The sequence below is a fragment of the Pocillopora damicornis genome, chromosome 4 (genome assembly GCF_964200805.1).
Source record: "Pocillopora damicornis chromosome 4, jaPocDami1.2, whole genome shotgun sequence".
Lineage (NCBI taxonomy): Eukaryota > Metazoa > Cnidaria > Anthozoa > Scleractinia > Pocilloporidae > Pocillopora > Pocillopora damicornis.
The window spans coordinates 28,451,525-28,468,392 of NC_142673.1; the positions used below are offsets into that span (position 1 = coordinate 28,451,525).

The 16,868-nt window shown below is 37.5% G+C and overlaps 1 protein-coding gene across 2 annotated transcripts; it reads right to left on the minus strand.

Annotated features, from left to right (window-relative positions):
* Positions 1-1,821: 1,821 nt before the first annotated feature.
* On the minus strand, positions 1,822-16,577 carry LOC113682733 (phospholipase A-2-activating protein). Of its 2 annotated transcripts, none has more exons than XR_016186066.1 (29): positions 16,265-16,553; positions 15,306-15,365; positions 14,551-14,641; positions 14,147-14,253; positions 13,480-13,609; positions 13,308-13,379; positions 12,810-12,883; positions 11,978-12,068; positions 11,636-11,699; positions 11,279-11,328; positions 10,943-11,004; positions 10,682-10,740; positions 10,325-10,354; positions 10,117-10,191; positions 9,832-9,904; positions 9,235-9,381; positions 8,649-8,735; positions 8,314-8,382; positions 7,800-7,891; positions 7,048-7,128; positions 6,748-6,787; positions 6,121-6,231; positions 5,481-5,586; positions 5,012-5,114; positions 4,344-4,420; positions 3,814-3,883; positions 3,647-3,721; positions 3,447-3,539; positions 1,822-2,382 (listed from the first exon to the last, which is right to left on the minus strand). XR_016186066.1 is itself a non-coding variant. In XM_027199904.2 (29 exons), exons 1-29 carry the CDS (start codon positions 16,494-16,496, stop codon positions 2,335-2,337), a joined length of 2,457 nt encoding a protein of 818 aa, XP_027055705.2. In that variant the 5' UTR covers positions 16,497-16,577; the 3' UTR covers positions 1,822-2,334. The 2 variants fall into 2 exon arrangements, 1 of the variants encoding a protein (XP_027055705.2); XM_027199904.2 differs by having other exon boundaries at positions 3,647-3,709; positions 16,265-16,577.
* Positions 16,578-16,868: the final 291 nt, after the last annotated feature.

The window sequence follows — 16,868 nt, forward strand, 5'->3', positions numbered from 1 at the left end:
GCAGCACGTTCACAATGCAAATTGTGAATTTGAATATCTGCACAATTAAGGTCACGACTGAAAGCAGACATAAGAGTTGTTCTTTAACCCTTTCATATCAGTTTTATTACCGTATTTAAGACAAAGATTGGGCTAATAAATGTTGATATTCGCTTTCTGTCTCTGACATCATGCACAGTTAGCATCGCAAGAAAAAGTTTTTGCTATTGAAAAATTCAGCCGGAAATTAAATATAATGTATTTTGCTATTTTTTTGCAATCTTTCGTTTTTCTTTTTATACATTGAAAACTAATGACAGACAAAAATATGAAGCGATTTTTAATAATTCCAACGAATTTCCGTGCTATATTGAGGTAGGCAAATCTCTATTGTATCGGACCCATGCAGACCCATTCTTGGACCTTACTGACACAAAAAAAATCCAGCCACATATTACATTAAGACCGAACAGCTCCTTGAAACAAGCAAAAAAACTATTGACAAAAATGATGCACACACGTGTCAGGCGTTGGGACCTGACGAGCGAATTCGATGCACCCCCTGCACCCCCCCCCCCCCCCCCCCCTCATTCACGCTTGTTCCCCTCATCGACGTCTAGTATTCAAAAGTTAAGTTATTATCAGCTGGTTAGGAAGTTAATGTGTAAAAGTAATACGTATTTCAGTCTCGATGTCTCACTAATACAAATTTTGGCCTGAGGCTCTCTGCAGATGTTAAAACACTTCAGCCGAAACGCAACAAATTCCAAAAGAAAAACTAAAAATTTCGCGCATGAAAAGAGCGAGAAATTTAGGCGTGGAATTCATAAAGTTGTAAGCGAAATCAATGCGAGAGAAGCAAAGCTATCGGAAAGAATGTCCGACTCTGACAAAAAAAAAAAAGTTCTTGCTTCTTAACACTGACCTTTAAGATGTGTTGTCTTCCCTCTTCACGGAAAAGAGAGATTAGTGCAGAAAATCTTTGATTTCAAACGTTTTGGCTTCATCCGGTCTAATTATGAGCACACCATATGCATAAAAATATTTTAAAAGAAAAAAAAAAGGCGATATAAAGGTGCATTTCTCCATGCCGCGACTGTTAAATAATGATCCCACTGATGTGTCAAGATAATCTTTAAACTAGATAAATGTTGAACTCTCGTTGGTCTAAAGTGCAGTACAAATATTAGAATCACCCAAAAAATGTTTGAAAATGATGGAGAAAAAGAGTTACACTAACGTTAAATTTGTAAGATCCAGAGTAAACTTTTTCAAAATGCGACCTTGGTTGCTAATCAGCAATATTTCGTCTTATGTTTATGGCCTGTCTGAGCTTTCTTCTTAAACCCGCACAGCGACAATTTAATAGCGCCGTTAAATTCATCAAGAGAGCTGGATATAGGTGTTATTTGCATAAATCGTTCGGTATAATTTTTGTGTCCAAATGCCCGGCGGCCGGGCACGGTCTTAAATGGATCAAATGCCCAGCAGTCAGAAATTTCCATATAATTTCCACTGAAGGTTATTTAGTTAGATCCTTGTTCAAAAATGTCACGCGACTTCAAAAATTGTTTTGGGTTTTATGTAGACGAATCTTTCGAGATTGTGTATTCCGTGAAATATCTTAGGCATGCTGGAAAAACTCGGCGATGTGTAGGACAATTTTAATCGAAGCAGTTTCAGTCTAACTCATCGGAAATGAGAACGCGAGACAATCGCTTAAAGAAATCTAAACACTGTGCTGTTCACAACAAATAAAGCTTTCTCTGCAGGAATAGCGATCATTTCAACAATACACCCACTGAGAGACTACATTGCTATTGTAAATAACAGCGAAGCAAATAGAACCGAACTGTTTATTCAAAAGGCTCTTTCTTCATCTAATTAAACTTTCATCTGATGATAAACATTTAGATTGAAAGCGCGGGAATAACTTATTTGTGTAAAAAAAAAAAAAAAAATACCCCAATCATCCGAGAACTCGACAACGTGTCAGTGGGTCACAGGTTTTGTGTCTTTCAGAAGCCTTTTGAACATCGACTACGTTACAGCCGCCAAACGTCAAGGGGGAATAGCTAATCTTGTCTCTTCGGATGTAGATAGATCATAAATTAAACCACTGACGCAAATACTTCACAATTATTTTTATACTCGACATTAAGTGACCGGCTCCTCATTGGCACCGGCAGGTATCCTCCATTAAGTTTAAAAAATCTCTCTGATGATAAAACTAGCCAAGGTTCTTTTTTAATGCACCACTGTCTTAAACAGCACTGAATGCTGGGCGCTTCCTTGGTCTGGTCTAACAGCGTGAACATTCAAAGAGAAAGCTAGCGTGAAAACAAATGAAAAAATTCATTTGGTCGTTAAAGCGGCTAAAACTTTAGACGCACAGTCACCAACCTGCAAGGAAAATACCAAAACATAATTTTCACCATCGCCTGGGCGGAGGTTAGAGAAGCGAATCCTTAGAAATTCGGGCGGAGACGCGCTTGTTCTTTTTGCAAATGGTCGATGCTATTTGTTAGAAACTACGCAACTACGAGATGTTACTCCGCCGCGAAAAAGGGAAAATCGTAAATAAAAAATAAATACGGGGCTTTCCCTCGTAAACCTCTCTTCTGATACACAACACCAACTCTTTAGACCACTAGAAAATCGAATAAATAAGGATAAATCGTAATCAACTCTGTTTCAAAATTAGTTCATCTTACCGATGGGCACGTACTTCCTAGGAACTCTTAACCCTAAGTTTTACCTTTTACCGTTAACATTCGCTTATTGAAGTCTTCCTCACATTTATTCTTCATTACAATCCTAAGCATGTATATCAAGATGGATTGAAGGTTTGGTTACCAGAAACCCTATCGTAGAGTCTTCTGCTCGCCGCTAGAAAACTAACGCTTGCTTGTAAGCTATTCCAACAAAAATACCCCTAACGCAGACCGTGAACTTTTTCCATTCTTCGGTAACATACATGATATTCAAAGACAATTAAAAAATATAGAAAGAGCTTGGGGAAGTTGTTTTGTATTTGATAGTGGCACTCAACCAGTATCTCACAGGAACAGATTTGTTCATCAGTCCCCTTCGAAACTTGACTAATTTTTTCAGACATTTTTTTTTTAAGCTGTGACTTTCATTCGAGCTACCCTGCGGAATCAATTTGCCACTCGTTACCTCAACCAAGGTCACCGTATTATTGATCTTCAATAAGTTATTTGTTGTCAGCTTCCTTTATAGAAGAACAAAGAACCTTAAAAAAAGATACATAGCTCCCAGCACGAAGCTTCGTAGCTCAGTTGGTAATGGCGGAGTTCGATTTCCCGTAAAAGAAAGAATTGGTTCACACTAACAAATCTATGAAGTTCATTTCTTCACTTTTGGGAAAGTGGTGCTATCTTATTGAACTAATAATAAGGCTCTATGTCATATTTATCATTTGGAAGCCGTGATGTACTACCTACCTTGGGTGGATCACTGACGGACGACAAGATCTTCAATGAATCTTCAATTCCCAACGACTGAGCCAAGGAAAGAGCTTCGGAATCACCCCATATCTGTTTAAGAGAAAAAACGCGATCGCACATGTTCAATTTGACGATTTTTAGATGGAAAACTAAAAGAGTTGTCCTAAGTCAACTTGATTCAATTACCGTTCACTTACCAAAGTTCCAACTGCTACAAGAGATCTGAACCTGGCTTCATTGTCTGTTTCACTTTCTAGGATCTACAGAGATCGCTGTATTAAAGATCATACATTGCCGCAGTATGTTGAGGAACTAAGCACTAATATATGTAAAATTTTATTAAAAATTCGAATATGAAACTTACGTCTGCAAGGGTTGATAGACATTGAGTCTTTGCTTCAAAATCATGATGCTTCCGTAAAAGAACAGAATAACTATAAAAGATACAAGAAATACAACTCAAAACAAATTCCCTCTAATTGCCCGTTTGAGTCCGTTTTGTTTGGCACAAAATCAACTCGGGTATTTTGAAAGGAGGTATCATTAAAAAACACACAGTTACCATGCATCCTTCTTTACACAACTCTGAAGACCTTTGAAAATTCACGGACTTCATAGATAACGCCAAAAGAAGGTATTCGTTTGGATTGTAAAGAACCTACCGAGCGGAAACTCTTTGTTCCCTTGCTGAGATTATGGTTAACCTTTAGCCATTCTCTCAATTGGTTTGCACGTAAGAGGTTTCCCTACCCACTGTGACCAAGTTTTGTCTCTCTTATATTGCATAGACCTATCCTTCTTTCTTCTCTCCGTCTCTTGGATTAAACAGACTTTGTGCTGACTGCATTTCCCAACACTGTATTTTAATGATTATGTACAAGATTTAACACTTACTTGAGTAAAATGGTACATACGGACACCCTGATGTTCTTGTTAGAGCATTTACACCACGATATTGTATGTTCTACTATCTGAAAAAAAAAATAGAACATAATTTTATGAAGAGTGGAATTACCGACAAGCAATTTTCCAGCAAGAATGTCCTTTGAACCCTTTATACTCTAACATCAGTGTGCACATTCTCCATACTCGTCTCTTTATTTACAAAGCTGCTGACAAGGAGAATTTGTTTAACAATCAAGAGCTTCTCAAGTTGGTGATTATTTCCTTTATTCTAATGATCTTGATATTTTATTCGATGGTGATATTATAAGGAGAAATTAAAGGCCAGTCACTCTTAGTGGACAAAGGGTAAAGACGTGTCTTAAGAAAGAGTTTGCATGGGAGTGCTGACGGCGTTTGTTCCGGCAGTTCTAGTGACAGTCACTCACGAGATTGCTTAGATTTATTATATGACTGGCTTGGAGGGAAAAGATGAAGTAAATCCAGTTTTCTGATTGGCTATCTATGCATTTCATGCACTGTCTGTTGGCTTTGAATTGGACAATAAGAACGTCAGATAAAACTTACTCCATTGGACAAATTTCTAAGGACCTTGATCTCATACTTGGTCGTTGATACATCACGGCATTTAGTACCAGGGCCTAGATTTACGTACTTACCTTCTCTCTGTGTTTCAGAACTAAAGCTGAACCGTCAAAAGACAAAAATAGATTCGATATTATTCTAAATGACAGGAGCACATTGGATGGTGGATTATCGTCCCTGCGGAGGAAAATTATTTGTTAAAATCACCAAGAAAGAACTAAATGAATTTTGATAAGCCGGTTTTCGAGCAGTTTTCCTACACTCTGAACAGCTGTCTTCAGAGCGCTAAAAAATTAACTTCCCCCTACAAGCACAATAATACCGATAGCCATGCCAAGCCCACTATTTCAAACTTCAATGACTGACTGCCGTTGACTGATTGATTTTTGAGCGCTTTCGGCCACCTTAGACAACAAACTTGTCAAATATTACATTTCCTTGCAAGACTTAAGGAACAGAAAACTTTTTCCTTATTCTCAGCAGTGGTATTACTGTATAGTAATAAAATACATCTCACAGTTAAGACTGACAATATGTCTGTACCTTGTACAAGCAAGTAAATGAGCAGTCAGGTTATCTCCCTCAGACCCACTACAACACATGTTGGCAATGGATGGAAAACGTACAGCCAGACGCAGAATATCCAGAGCTATTTGAAAGACAACAACAAGCATGATTATTACCTACTTAGCTCCGAGTACACCACCTTCAATTTGTGAGGAGGTACGGGCAGGAACAAGTAGGCCAACAAACCCTCGGTCATCCTGCTTTCGAGGAAAAATCCCTCATACATTCCTGCTGAAGATGCTCTCATTGAATCATTTATTTAATTATGATTCTAAAACTCAAACATGTTGGTTGAAACGCTTTAAAACGCCAGGAGAGGGGTTTTAAAGACAAAAGCCAAGAAATAGAAATTAATTCCAAATTGCGTTCACTTATATAATTAGTCATTTAAGATTTCAGATTTCGAAGAGCCACCAATTGGATAATATACCTCTCACGACTATCAAGGATAAACGACTGTGAAACCGTTATGTAAACCCAAAACAAAAAATAAATTTAAAAAATAACAACCACTTAAACTCCAATCAGAAAGAAGCAAATGTAAGAATAGAAAAGAGCGACCAAATGAAACTAAAAGAGAGTTTATGATAACTTAGTATTCAATCATCTTACGCACCTGGAAATAGCTGATTTTGTGGCCACTTTAGCGCTCTCACGAGTAAAGACATGTGTGAAACCTTTGGTGATTTACACTTATCCGCAGCGGCTCCCACGTCGTTTAATAGTTCTATGAATAAAAATAAGGGACTTTGCTCGAGTTTGTGCGCTGCCTTGACCAATATCAAGAGAGGATGAAGTGCTCTCTCGCCGATATAATATTTTCGTAAGACCGTGTTAAGTCCAATTCGGTCTTCGATCAACAATCGCGGACGACCGCGAACAGAAGCTTAATTTTGTTCATCTGCAGCATAATGACAAATTACATATTACCAACAATTAAAAATTATGAAATATTTTGAGAAGCGAAGTACCATCGATTAAAAATATCCATTACTTAATAAAGGCACATGAAGTGGAATTTTTTCACGAGGAAATTAACACCTTACGAGAAAGCTATATCTAAAATTTCCGATTTTCAGTGAAATGCGAACGTTGTCTCTTCAGAATTCTGAAATCAGACGCCTGATAACCCATCAAGTACTAAAATTTTGTCATATTCTTAATAAGTGCAGGTAACTAATCACAAATGGAGGCTACAAATACGCGCTACGCTTAAAGCAAGTCGCAATATCCTGGGGCTCACCTATTAAGTTTTTAAGTTCATCTTCTGATAACTTTTGATCCTGAAGAGAAAAATCGGAAACAAAATGACACACGAAGCTAATAACTAGCTCAAGAACTATAACTGTTGAGAAAACAGTTTATATAAGAATTGATCATATAATAATTGACGCAGTCTCAGTGGGTAGAATTGCAAACCGATTCCAGCTCGACGCAGACGGCCTTAGCTTAAATTTAATAGGTTGCAATTTCAGATTCCTTATACCTTCCCAAGGCTTTTGCATTAGCTAAAATTCCCGGGTCTAAAAAAAGCTTTACTAACCTCTTCTAAACTTTCATTAAATTCCTTCAATTTCCCAGCGATCGCTTTGACGTTTGCGTTATCAAACGACACACATGATGTCTTAAAAAAAAATGAACAATTACGTCGAATTAGTTCACCAGTAAAATCAAACATTGCAATGATTAAAATAATGGGGGCCAACGGCGGTTTAAGAAATATTTCTTTGGTTAAGATGGTAGCGCTTAGCGGTCTGAATCTTGACCCTTCAACTCCCTAAAAAGATTAGCATGTAACTTCCCTTAGCCAATCCAATATACTATTCCGCAAACAGGCGGAAGAACAGACATACAAATCGATTGGAGGGTGCTACCTTAATGTAACATCAAATTGTTTTGTCTGATCCTCAAGGAAATGTGTGAGGAATCAGAAGGAAAAACTACGAATTGAATCTTTCGGGTTCAAAGATTGAAGAGGCCAGGTCACAATTCATGCATCTTAAAGCATGAAGCTTTACTTTTTCAAGAGCGTCATTAGCAAAAAGTGTCAACCATCTCATTATCCCACAAACCACATTCATTTCGAAGTTTTCTTTCTTACGACACTCATTTGATTCCCCTTGTGTAAAAGACGAACCCAAATGACGGGGGAAATAGAAAATTGCGCATCGCATAAACGGCTGCATAAAGTTAAATAGAGTGCTCAACAATCTTGATTTGCACGAGTTCAGTGATACGATCTTTTACGCAAAAATAATTAACAAACAACAGGTAATAGTTGGGCTCCAGTTTTACCTTAGGAAAGTAAGGGTTGGGTGTTCCTGTGGAACTTTCATTAGCTGGACTGACTTGACTACCAGCCTGTCCTGATCTATAACTACTGGAACCTGAAAAAATAAAAAAATTCCATAAACAAATGAAGTAAACGAAGAACTGTAAACATTGAATCGTGTATATGCCTGCTCTTCACGTCCTTCTCTCTTCAATATGTTTAAGATCATACTTTTAAGAAGAAAAGCTGTGAAATCTTCGAGTGCAGTTGAGCATAAAAACTTTCGTAAACTTGTGATGGGAACCTTAATTCAATTTAGCAGCTAATTTTCAGCTTTTTAATCGTAAATGCATTGACAACGCTCGCAGGGTTGTTTTTCGTTGGTTCCCGTCCTTGCTCTGGGGGTTTTAATCCATTTCTCCAACTAAAATCAGTAAAAACAAACTACAAACAATCGTCGAGAAGAGCCACTTTGCTTACGGCTACCGCTGAATCCCATATTAATTGATTAGTTGCCTGTTTTTACCGCGTACTGACCTGTAAATGGATCCAACCCATCCGTGTTAGTCTGCGGAGATGTGTACGACGGTCTGTAGCTACCACTTCCTAAAGTGTAAAGAAATAACTTTAAGTACGATGCCGGCATCAAGTTTAACCTTTCAATCCACAGCACGAGGTACATAATCTCTGAAAAAATCACCTCAAGTTTACTTAAACGTGCTAGAGATGAGTAAAATTTGTTTCCATTCTTAATTATGCCAAGGCGAAATTTATTTTAATCTATTTGTTTTTCCCAACACAATTTCCATTCCAAAAAGATAATAACAAAGCTGAAACTGTGGGATAAAACGAAGGTAGAGACAGTCTAATACCTGTAAAGGGATCGACACCTCCTCCTCCCAAATTGAAATCCGTAACTGCCTGAGAGGGCGTTGCAGATGGAACATACCGACCTGCTCCTGCAATGCAACATCAAACATAAAAAGGTAACATATTTGTACTCAGACTGATCAGAAGATTAAAAAGTGACCAATTACATGTATTAGACTAATTTAAGGCGAGCAATTATGTCATATCCCCAACATCGCAAGAATCGAGAGGATAACATCAGAGAATGGACGAGCGATTCACCGAGGTTGTTAGAGAATCACAACAAAGGGAAGGTACTTATTGAAAAATTATTGATGTCGCCCTGATTGTGAGCCGAATTATAGAAAAAGAGTAGTAAATTCGATGAAGCGAAACGATAAAAGTTGACATTAATTAAAAACTGTAGTTTCAAATATAGAAGCAGTAACATGTCCTGTAATTTTCAAGGATAAGTGTTTATTTCTCAAAAAGTGATGGGTGCGTTTTGGAAATATCCAAGAATTTATGAAAACAATTAGAAGTGCGGTGTAGGAGAGAGATCACACCAGAACCTCGGTTTTCTTTGCTTACGACTGCTCTGCAACTCACCGGTAAACGGATCAGACGCAGATGAACTATGCTGACCTATCGTGACTCCTTTGGTGTTCTTTAGTATAAAATCAACCACTTGGTCCAAGAACATCTGACTGAGATCATTCCGCTCTAGAAACTGATGCGCAGCCATCCAAGGATCATCTACAGACAGTAATGAGGACTCATGAGTGACTCACGTTCAAAGGAAGCATTTCATATCCTCTTTCACTCCTCACAACCTGTCACAACTCAGTCAGAACTTTTGCGTAATTCTCATATTAATATCAAGCGGTAAGTCAAATTTGTTTCAAGTGGTTTCTCCCCATTGCAAGTTCGCCTCAACCGCCTTTGCGAGTTCACTCCCCAACGTAAAACAAGTTCGCCCAACCTTTACCAGTTTGTCCCAAAAACGTTCGACTCGTTCCCTCGCCTCCTCACCACAGAACGTATTCATTTCTTGTCGAAATTTCCCTGATATGTTTCGACCAACTTGCAATTTATGTACTGCTATAAAAAACCGTTAGGGGGCAAACTCACAAAGGCAAAACGGAAGCGAACTTGCAATCGGGCGAAGTCATTAGTTACCATAAAATTACATCAATGGTAACGTACCAGTCAGGTTGTAAGGCAACTTCCTTCGAGGGCTCCCCTCTTGAATTTCAACATCAAATACAAAATCGTATTCCTATGAGACCAGAAAAACAAGATGTCACCAAAAGACGTTCTAGTCATAACCTGTCATCTTACGTGGAGTCGACCATACAGCACAGGAAGAATACAAACACATTTAGAGGATTTTTTATCAGTAATCTGCAAGATATTCACTCCGATACTTAACCAAAACCCTCTAAAACTTTAGTTTGAGAGCTAAACTGCTTGTTAACCGTCGAATCATACCTTTCCATTATACATTGTTTTGTTGGTTTGTCTTGCTGTGCCTTCTGTTCCAGCTGACCCTACTACCTCACCGACCTGATTATAAAAAGAAAAGGAACTTAAGGACCATCAAGCAGAAACAATGGCACAAACAGAAACCTCAAGCAACCTTCCTTGCGTAGATCATTAATAAATCAATAATTATTATCTTCAACCAAAGAGCTGTTACCTTTTCCCATCTCGTTTCCATGCCATTCCACTAAAAATAGAAATAATTACTCCATAAGAACTTGAAGTTATTTCCAGTGGTGCGCTATAATTTCATGGAGTACATGACGTAAAGTAGATAGATCACGCAATTTAAAACTCGTTTTGGTCTTTGGATTTAGTCTGCTGTGTACATTCATGAAAGAAAAAAATTATATCTGCAGCATGATCCCAAGTTTCTGATTGTGGGAACATATTCAAAGTTTCTCTCTGAACAACGAATAAATTTAGCCAATACCACAGGAATATCACTAAGAGAGGTTGTAAAACAATTACAAAACAGACAAACAAACACAAAGCTTAAGAGATTTCTATTTACCTGGTGACATTCAATGACATTTCCTCTTCTTATGAGCTTTGTTTGAGCACTTTTGTCACCTGAGCAGAGAATTCTATTGTGTCATTTTATAAACAATGCAAAATAAGCATTATGGATGATTTAATTCGAAACTATTTGGCTGGGAAAACTAAACTGACAATGTACAGTACATGTTATCACCCACAGTGGATAGCACTGGCATCTACATGTACATGTATGTCATACTTGGCACACTAAATCCATCTTTTTCAGCATGATTACCTGGTCTAAGAAGAGCTTCTGGTCCTGGAAGATCTTCAAGTTTGACATCACCTAACATGCCACTGAACAGAAAAAAAAATACAAAGTAGTAAACCCTGTGGAAGAGGACATCTGATTTAAGGTTTGGTGAGTTTCTTATCACTAATGGTAGGTGGTTGCTTGCAAGAGAAAAGATCCCATATGCATCAATAATGTGAATTGAATTGAAATTTACTTATGTGTTGCACAGAGTCTTGTACAGCCAGTAAAATAGTTTGAGAGTTTAATGTTCAATAAAAAGGGATGTGTAAGCATAGAACAAAAGAGCAAGCGACCACTGCTAAGAATCCACTGTACCTTGCAGCTTCTGCTGGTATAGCATGACTTGCAACTTCAGCGTCAAATAGCTGTAGACATGAAAAGGAAGGCAGTTAAAAACAAGAAAAGCCTGACACCAATAAGGTAAATGTCAGCCAAAAGGCCTATATAACCAGAGCTTTCTGTGGCTTGAACCAATCAGTGGTATTGCCACATGAGATGCCAGTCCATTGCAGGTTACTACCCAGTTACCTTTTCTTAATATAGCAAATAATATGTCACTGAAAGCCACTTTGGATAAGATGAAGAGAATCCTGTTTTCTGATTGGCTACCTGAGCAAGCAAGATGGGTCCATCTTATCCTATCAGGATTGCCCACTTTGATCCTGCACAAACCTGTAATTCTTCTTCTGATGCCACTCTGTCATCTGCAGCAGTGAAAATGCGCACAATACCATCACTAGAGAGGAGAAAGTACATTTACATAATTCATGTAATTCTAACTGTACTAAAATGTGATTAGTTTTCCTTTAATAACAACAAAATTGAGAAGCCTAATGAGTATATGAACAGTGTAAATTACATAAGCCTTATATAGGGTCTTCACTCAATCATAAAATCTGAAAAACTACAGATAGGTCTAAAAATAAAAAGTGAAATCTCAACTAAATTGAAAGCAAAAAACAAAAACTTGTATCAAATGTTACTTGACTAAGAAAGTCTTAGCCTTTATCTAACCTTGAGCCAGTTACAATATCTCCATTGTTCAAACATGTAACACTCCAAACTGACTGAGCAGGAAGGGTGATTGTTTGAGCACATTCTCCTCCTGACATAAAGGAGAAAAACAAAGCTCAGTTTGACACAATCCTAAATTTAACTTAATTTATTTAACTTGATTTTGTGTATATCAGCATTATTGACCAAGTGTGAGGTCAAGATGGCTGGATATTGGCCAAGTTCTTTTTCTTATTACTTATGCACCAAGACAAAGTCCAGGTCCATAAAAAAGAACAAAAAAACAAGAAGCTGGTGTGTTAGTTGCACAATAAAACCATGAGAATCATTTATGATTTCTTTGTTTTAACTGTTTTGACTTCTGCCGCTTTTTTGTAACTGAAATTGCTGACATCGTCTAAAAACTGCAACTCCAGGCAATCTTTTACTATCCCAAGTCTACATGTACAGGGGGCAAACCTGAGCAGGCAAGATAAGTCCATCTGTCTGCTCAGATAGCCAAGCAAACACAGGATAATGCCCACAAGCACTGCCAATGATAGAATAAACCAGAGCTAATCTTTAAGTAGACATCTACACCTATTATAAACATTAATTTGTATAAATACCTCTTATTACCTCTACAAGAATTTGGTGATGGGAAAACTAAGTAGGGAGAATTACCACCAAGATCTTGGGATTGAGTAAAAGGGTTAACCTAGTCTGAGGTCTACACTATCAGACTAAGTTTTCCCCCCTTCAGTGCATGTTGAAAGAGCCAGTAATAATTAGATAATATCAACTGACAGTTTAATGCATTAAACCTGATAAAAACTAGATAAATGGAGCCTACCTTTCCATATTCGAAGTGACCTGTCTTCCCCGACAGAAACAAAACTTCCATCCTCACTTGTAAGAGCTGAAATGCTGTCAAAATAAGTAACACAATGACAATGAAGACAACCATATATGTACTACTTTTGAAAATGCCACAGATACATAAAACTTTTATTATATTTTAAGTTTGAGTACTGTATTTATTTCAATTGGCTGACTTAGAACAGGAAATTACAAAAATTATCTTAACGCTTAAACTCCCATGATCTCAAACAGTTTCCATAACTTTCTGACATATACACCTTCTAATTTAGATAGAGTATACATGCATGAAAATTTTGTGTTAATTAAAATCATTCTGTATCTCCTTAAAATGTATTTTCTCTTGTCACTTCTATGCTTTAATGTGCATTGTTACCATATGGATAAATTATATGTTAGTAAATCCTGATAGTTAGACTTGGTTAAAAGAAATTTCACAGTCCATAATCTTCCAGGTCTCAAGCTTACTGACCTGTAGATGAAACTTGTGTGTCCTGTATAAACCTGAAGGCATTCACCAGTGCTCATCCATCTTCTAATGGTGCTGGTGAAGGGAAGCAAACCTTTTCACTCAAACCACAAAAATTGATATAAATACTACGATCATGAAGTAACTCAAAACCAATTCTTTTTTTTTTTTTTACCAGTCATTTGAACAGGACACAAACTCCAGAGCTGAGAGAACAGCCAGACCTCTAACACAGTCACTATGTCCAGTAAATGTCATTTGACATGTCCCTGCTTTCCACATCTTGATGGTCTTATCGGCCGAACCTGTAGAGTTATAGACAATAATTTGTCAACTACTGTACAGTGTACAGATAAGTGGAGATGGAATCTCTATTGAGGCTTCCCCTAAAACTAATAAAAAGTTCTCAGTTGAATAACAGCAACTTCAATCAATACCTACAACATACTCAGGAATATCTCAGAGTTGGCCATAATAAGAGAAAAATAAAAATCACTCTGATTTGGACAAATTCAAGCAAGGAAACACTTCATTTTACCAAGAACAAACAGAGAACACATCAAACAACTGTAAAATCATTTTGACCTGTAATTCATCTTAACCTTTGAACCCCTTAGAGTGAATGGCTTCAAATTCGTTCCAGCAGCATCACCCTTGAATTGAACATTGAGGTCAGGAGAATAAAGGAAATGATCACCAACTAAAGATGCTCTTCATTGCATACAAATTCTCTTTGTCCACACCTTACAAAATGTATAAAGAACAGTACAGAGAATATGCATACTGATGTTAAGGTGTAACGGTTAAAGTACATTATTACTCCACAGTGTTTGTAGATGTACCTGTTAGCATGAGCCCATGATCTGGCATTAGTTGGACTGCCCATACTGCTGCTTCATGGCCTTGTAGTTTCATCATACACTTGCTTCCAATCCACACTCGTGCTGTGCTGTAAATCATTTTAGATATAAAGGAGAAAATCATTTCTGACAAAAAAAATATTGAGATTGGCTGACATGAAAGCTTAAAGGTTACCATTACTACAATCTGAATTGTAGGGTCTGGGGTCAAGTCATGCTGAATCAGTTTGAGGTGCTTTCCATTAAAAAGATCAACTTTACTGTAGCAGAGCTCTCTCATCCCATGAGTATAAATGGGTACCTGAAACTCCTGTGCCTTAATCAGAGGGCAATTGACCTTGGACACAAAGCATGTCAAGGATGCCAGTTAGATTTATTGTACTCACTTGTCCCATGATCCAGAAAGAAGTGTCCCAAACTTTCCAGCAATTAATGAACACACTGCTCCACTGTGACCCTCCAGTTTGTGGAGAGGCTCTGAAGGGAGGGAATAAATTCAAGATGACAACAACAATTAAAAAAGGTTGTGATAAATTAAGACTGAAGAGGAGAGGTAGACAGACTTTTGCATTTCAATACAGCACTTCAATATCAAGACTTCTTCCAATGTGATTAAAAAATCTAGATGTAAACTGTGAAATATAGTCCAGCAAAAGAAGAAAAGTAGAAAATCATAGGTTAGGTGATGTGGCAATGATTTAAGAACAACTTATCACTGCTACAGAAGTCAACAATAAGGTTGACTAAGGGTTAACACTTGAAACATCAGCTTACAGTGGCTAATTGACTTAATCAACACAGTTGATAAAACCAAATTAACAAAACAGATAGTATCAGTCACAAGAGTCAACTTTCAGATCTGAAAGGAGCAAAAGGGTTAACCCTTCACTTCCTATGAATGTGCAGCATCTACAGTTATAACTCCCTTGTAATGGTATAATCCCTGAATGAAAACATTAAGTTCACAAGAACAAAGGAAGTGATCACCAACTAAAGAAGCTCTTAATTGGCAAACAAATTCTCTTTGTTAGCACCAAAGGGAATGTATAGAGAACAGTATGGAGAATATACAGACTGATGTTAGGGTGTAAAGGGTTAAGAGACAAGATGTGGTAATTCTAAAAGACTGTTATTTACCCACCAAGAGAATCCAGAGTCCACACAAGAATCACACTGTCATGACCACCAGTGACAACAAGACCTAGCAAATGAAGTAAAGTGGAACCTCCATTTAACAAACCTCTACATGTATGTAAAGAAGTCCTAGGTTTAATGAAAGATACTCTTCAGCCTGGCCAAAATTACAGTCAAATGTATGAGAAAGAACCTCATTATAACAAACACAATCTCAAAATTCTGGGCAGCATGACATCTCACAACACATAAAAAAAAGACAATAAAAATAAAAAAATAACTATTAACCAGCCCTCAATATGACAAACAATTCGGTTGTTTTTCAGCAAATTTATTTATATTGAGAGTTTGCTATATCATAACAAACCCTCGATATTACAAACTAATTTCCTCTGTCCCTTGGCATTTTGTTAAATTGAAGTTCCATTGTACATAAGATTTTTACACCATAAAATTTAATTCATTCAAACTTATCACTTTCAACTATTTTGCTTATTTTTAAAGGTACATACTGTATATTCAGTACTTCTTGTACCAAAGAAGATACTGCTCTCAGTCAATTCAGGCACACAACTTTCTTATTATTTATAATTCAAAGACAACGCGCAAAATAATTCTTTAGGATTGTGTTGTGAAGAAATCTCACAATTTCAATTTTATCACAGTAACCATTAGAATGGCGATAGGCTAAGGCAAAGGAGAGGTTTGCCACAGTAATTGACACCACCGTTAAATGGATGTTGCTATTTATATGGTCTTATAACTACAGGTCAAGTCGGCCTAATTCAAAAGATTAGAAATAAAACAACTGGTAACTTACAATGAATCAACAGCTGATGTACGTCAGCATTTTTCAGTTTTTATATCAACTTAAACGATTGTAACAATCAATCAGTGTCTATCTATGAAGGTTGGGAAACCGATCTCCATCTATGTGATATAAAAAAATGAGAAAAGAGAAGATACCGTGAGGGTATTTGTCCGTAGGAGGAATTGTACAAACGGCAGAGATAAAGTTGGAGTGTCCGCTAAGAACGTGACCTTCTTTAAAACCAACTTTCCCTTCACTGGGAATCCACAATCGAGCTGTTCTATCCCGTGACGCTGAAACGATTCCTCCTTCAGGGAAAACAGCGGGGCAAACAGCTCTAACATCCAGTTCATGGCCTCGCAGTACACTACTAAATTTGTAGGACATATCGAAATTCCTTTCCTCACGAATTAAGTTGCCAAAACTTTTGGTGCCAAATACATGACATAAATTTCTGTCATGAAATACACCACTGATCAAGGAAAGGCTACCAAGTTAAAGCAACAGCGCGAACACCGCGCGAGGTCCCGCGTGACTCAACCGCTCCGAACCGTCCACTCGAGAAAAGGGTTCGCGCACGACCTTACCTCCAGGTTATTGCTGTCAATCAGAGCCTGAACTACTGATCGAGGCGAAGAATGAAATATTGCAAAGGAGTTGCACTGATCGACTCCACAGTACAAAACTGAGAACAAGGATTTATTCACAGTTCATATTCTCTTGAATTAGAACTCCTTTGTGAATCCGTCACCTCGTTCT

Excerpts from the sequence above, each read along its gene's own strand:
- LOC113682733 (XM_027199904.2), bottom strand. The coding sequence starts at position 16,496 with ATGTCCTACAAATTTAGTAGTGTACTGCGAGGCCATGAACTGGATGTT. Across the intron at positions 5,587-6,120 it reads ACAAAATCAGCTATTTCCAG|CTCTGGATATTCTGCGTCTG; the intron begins GTGCGTAAGATG and ends TCTTTCAAATAG. Across the intron at positions 3,710-3,813 it reads GTCTATCAACCCTTGCAGAC|ATCCTAGAAAGTGAAACAGA; the intron begins GTAAGTTTCATA and ends CGATCTCTGTAG.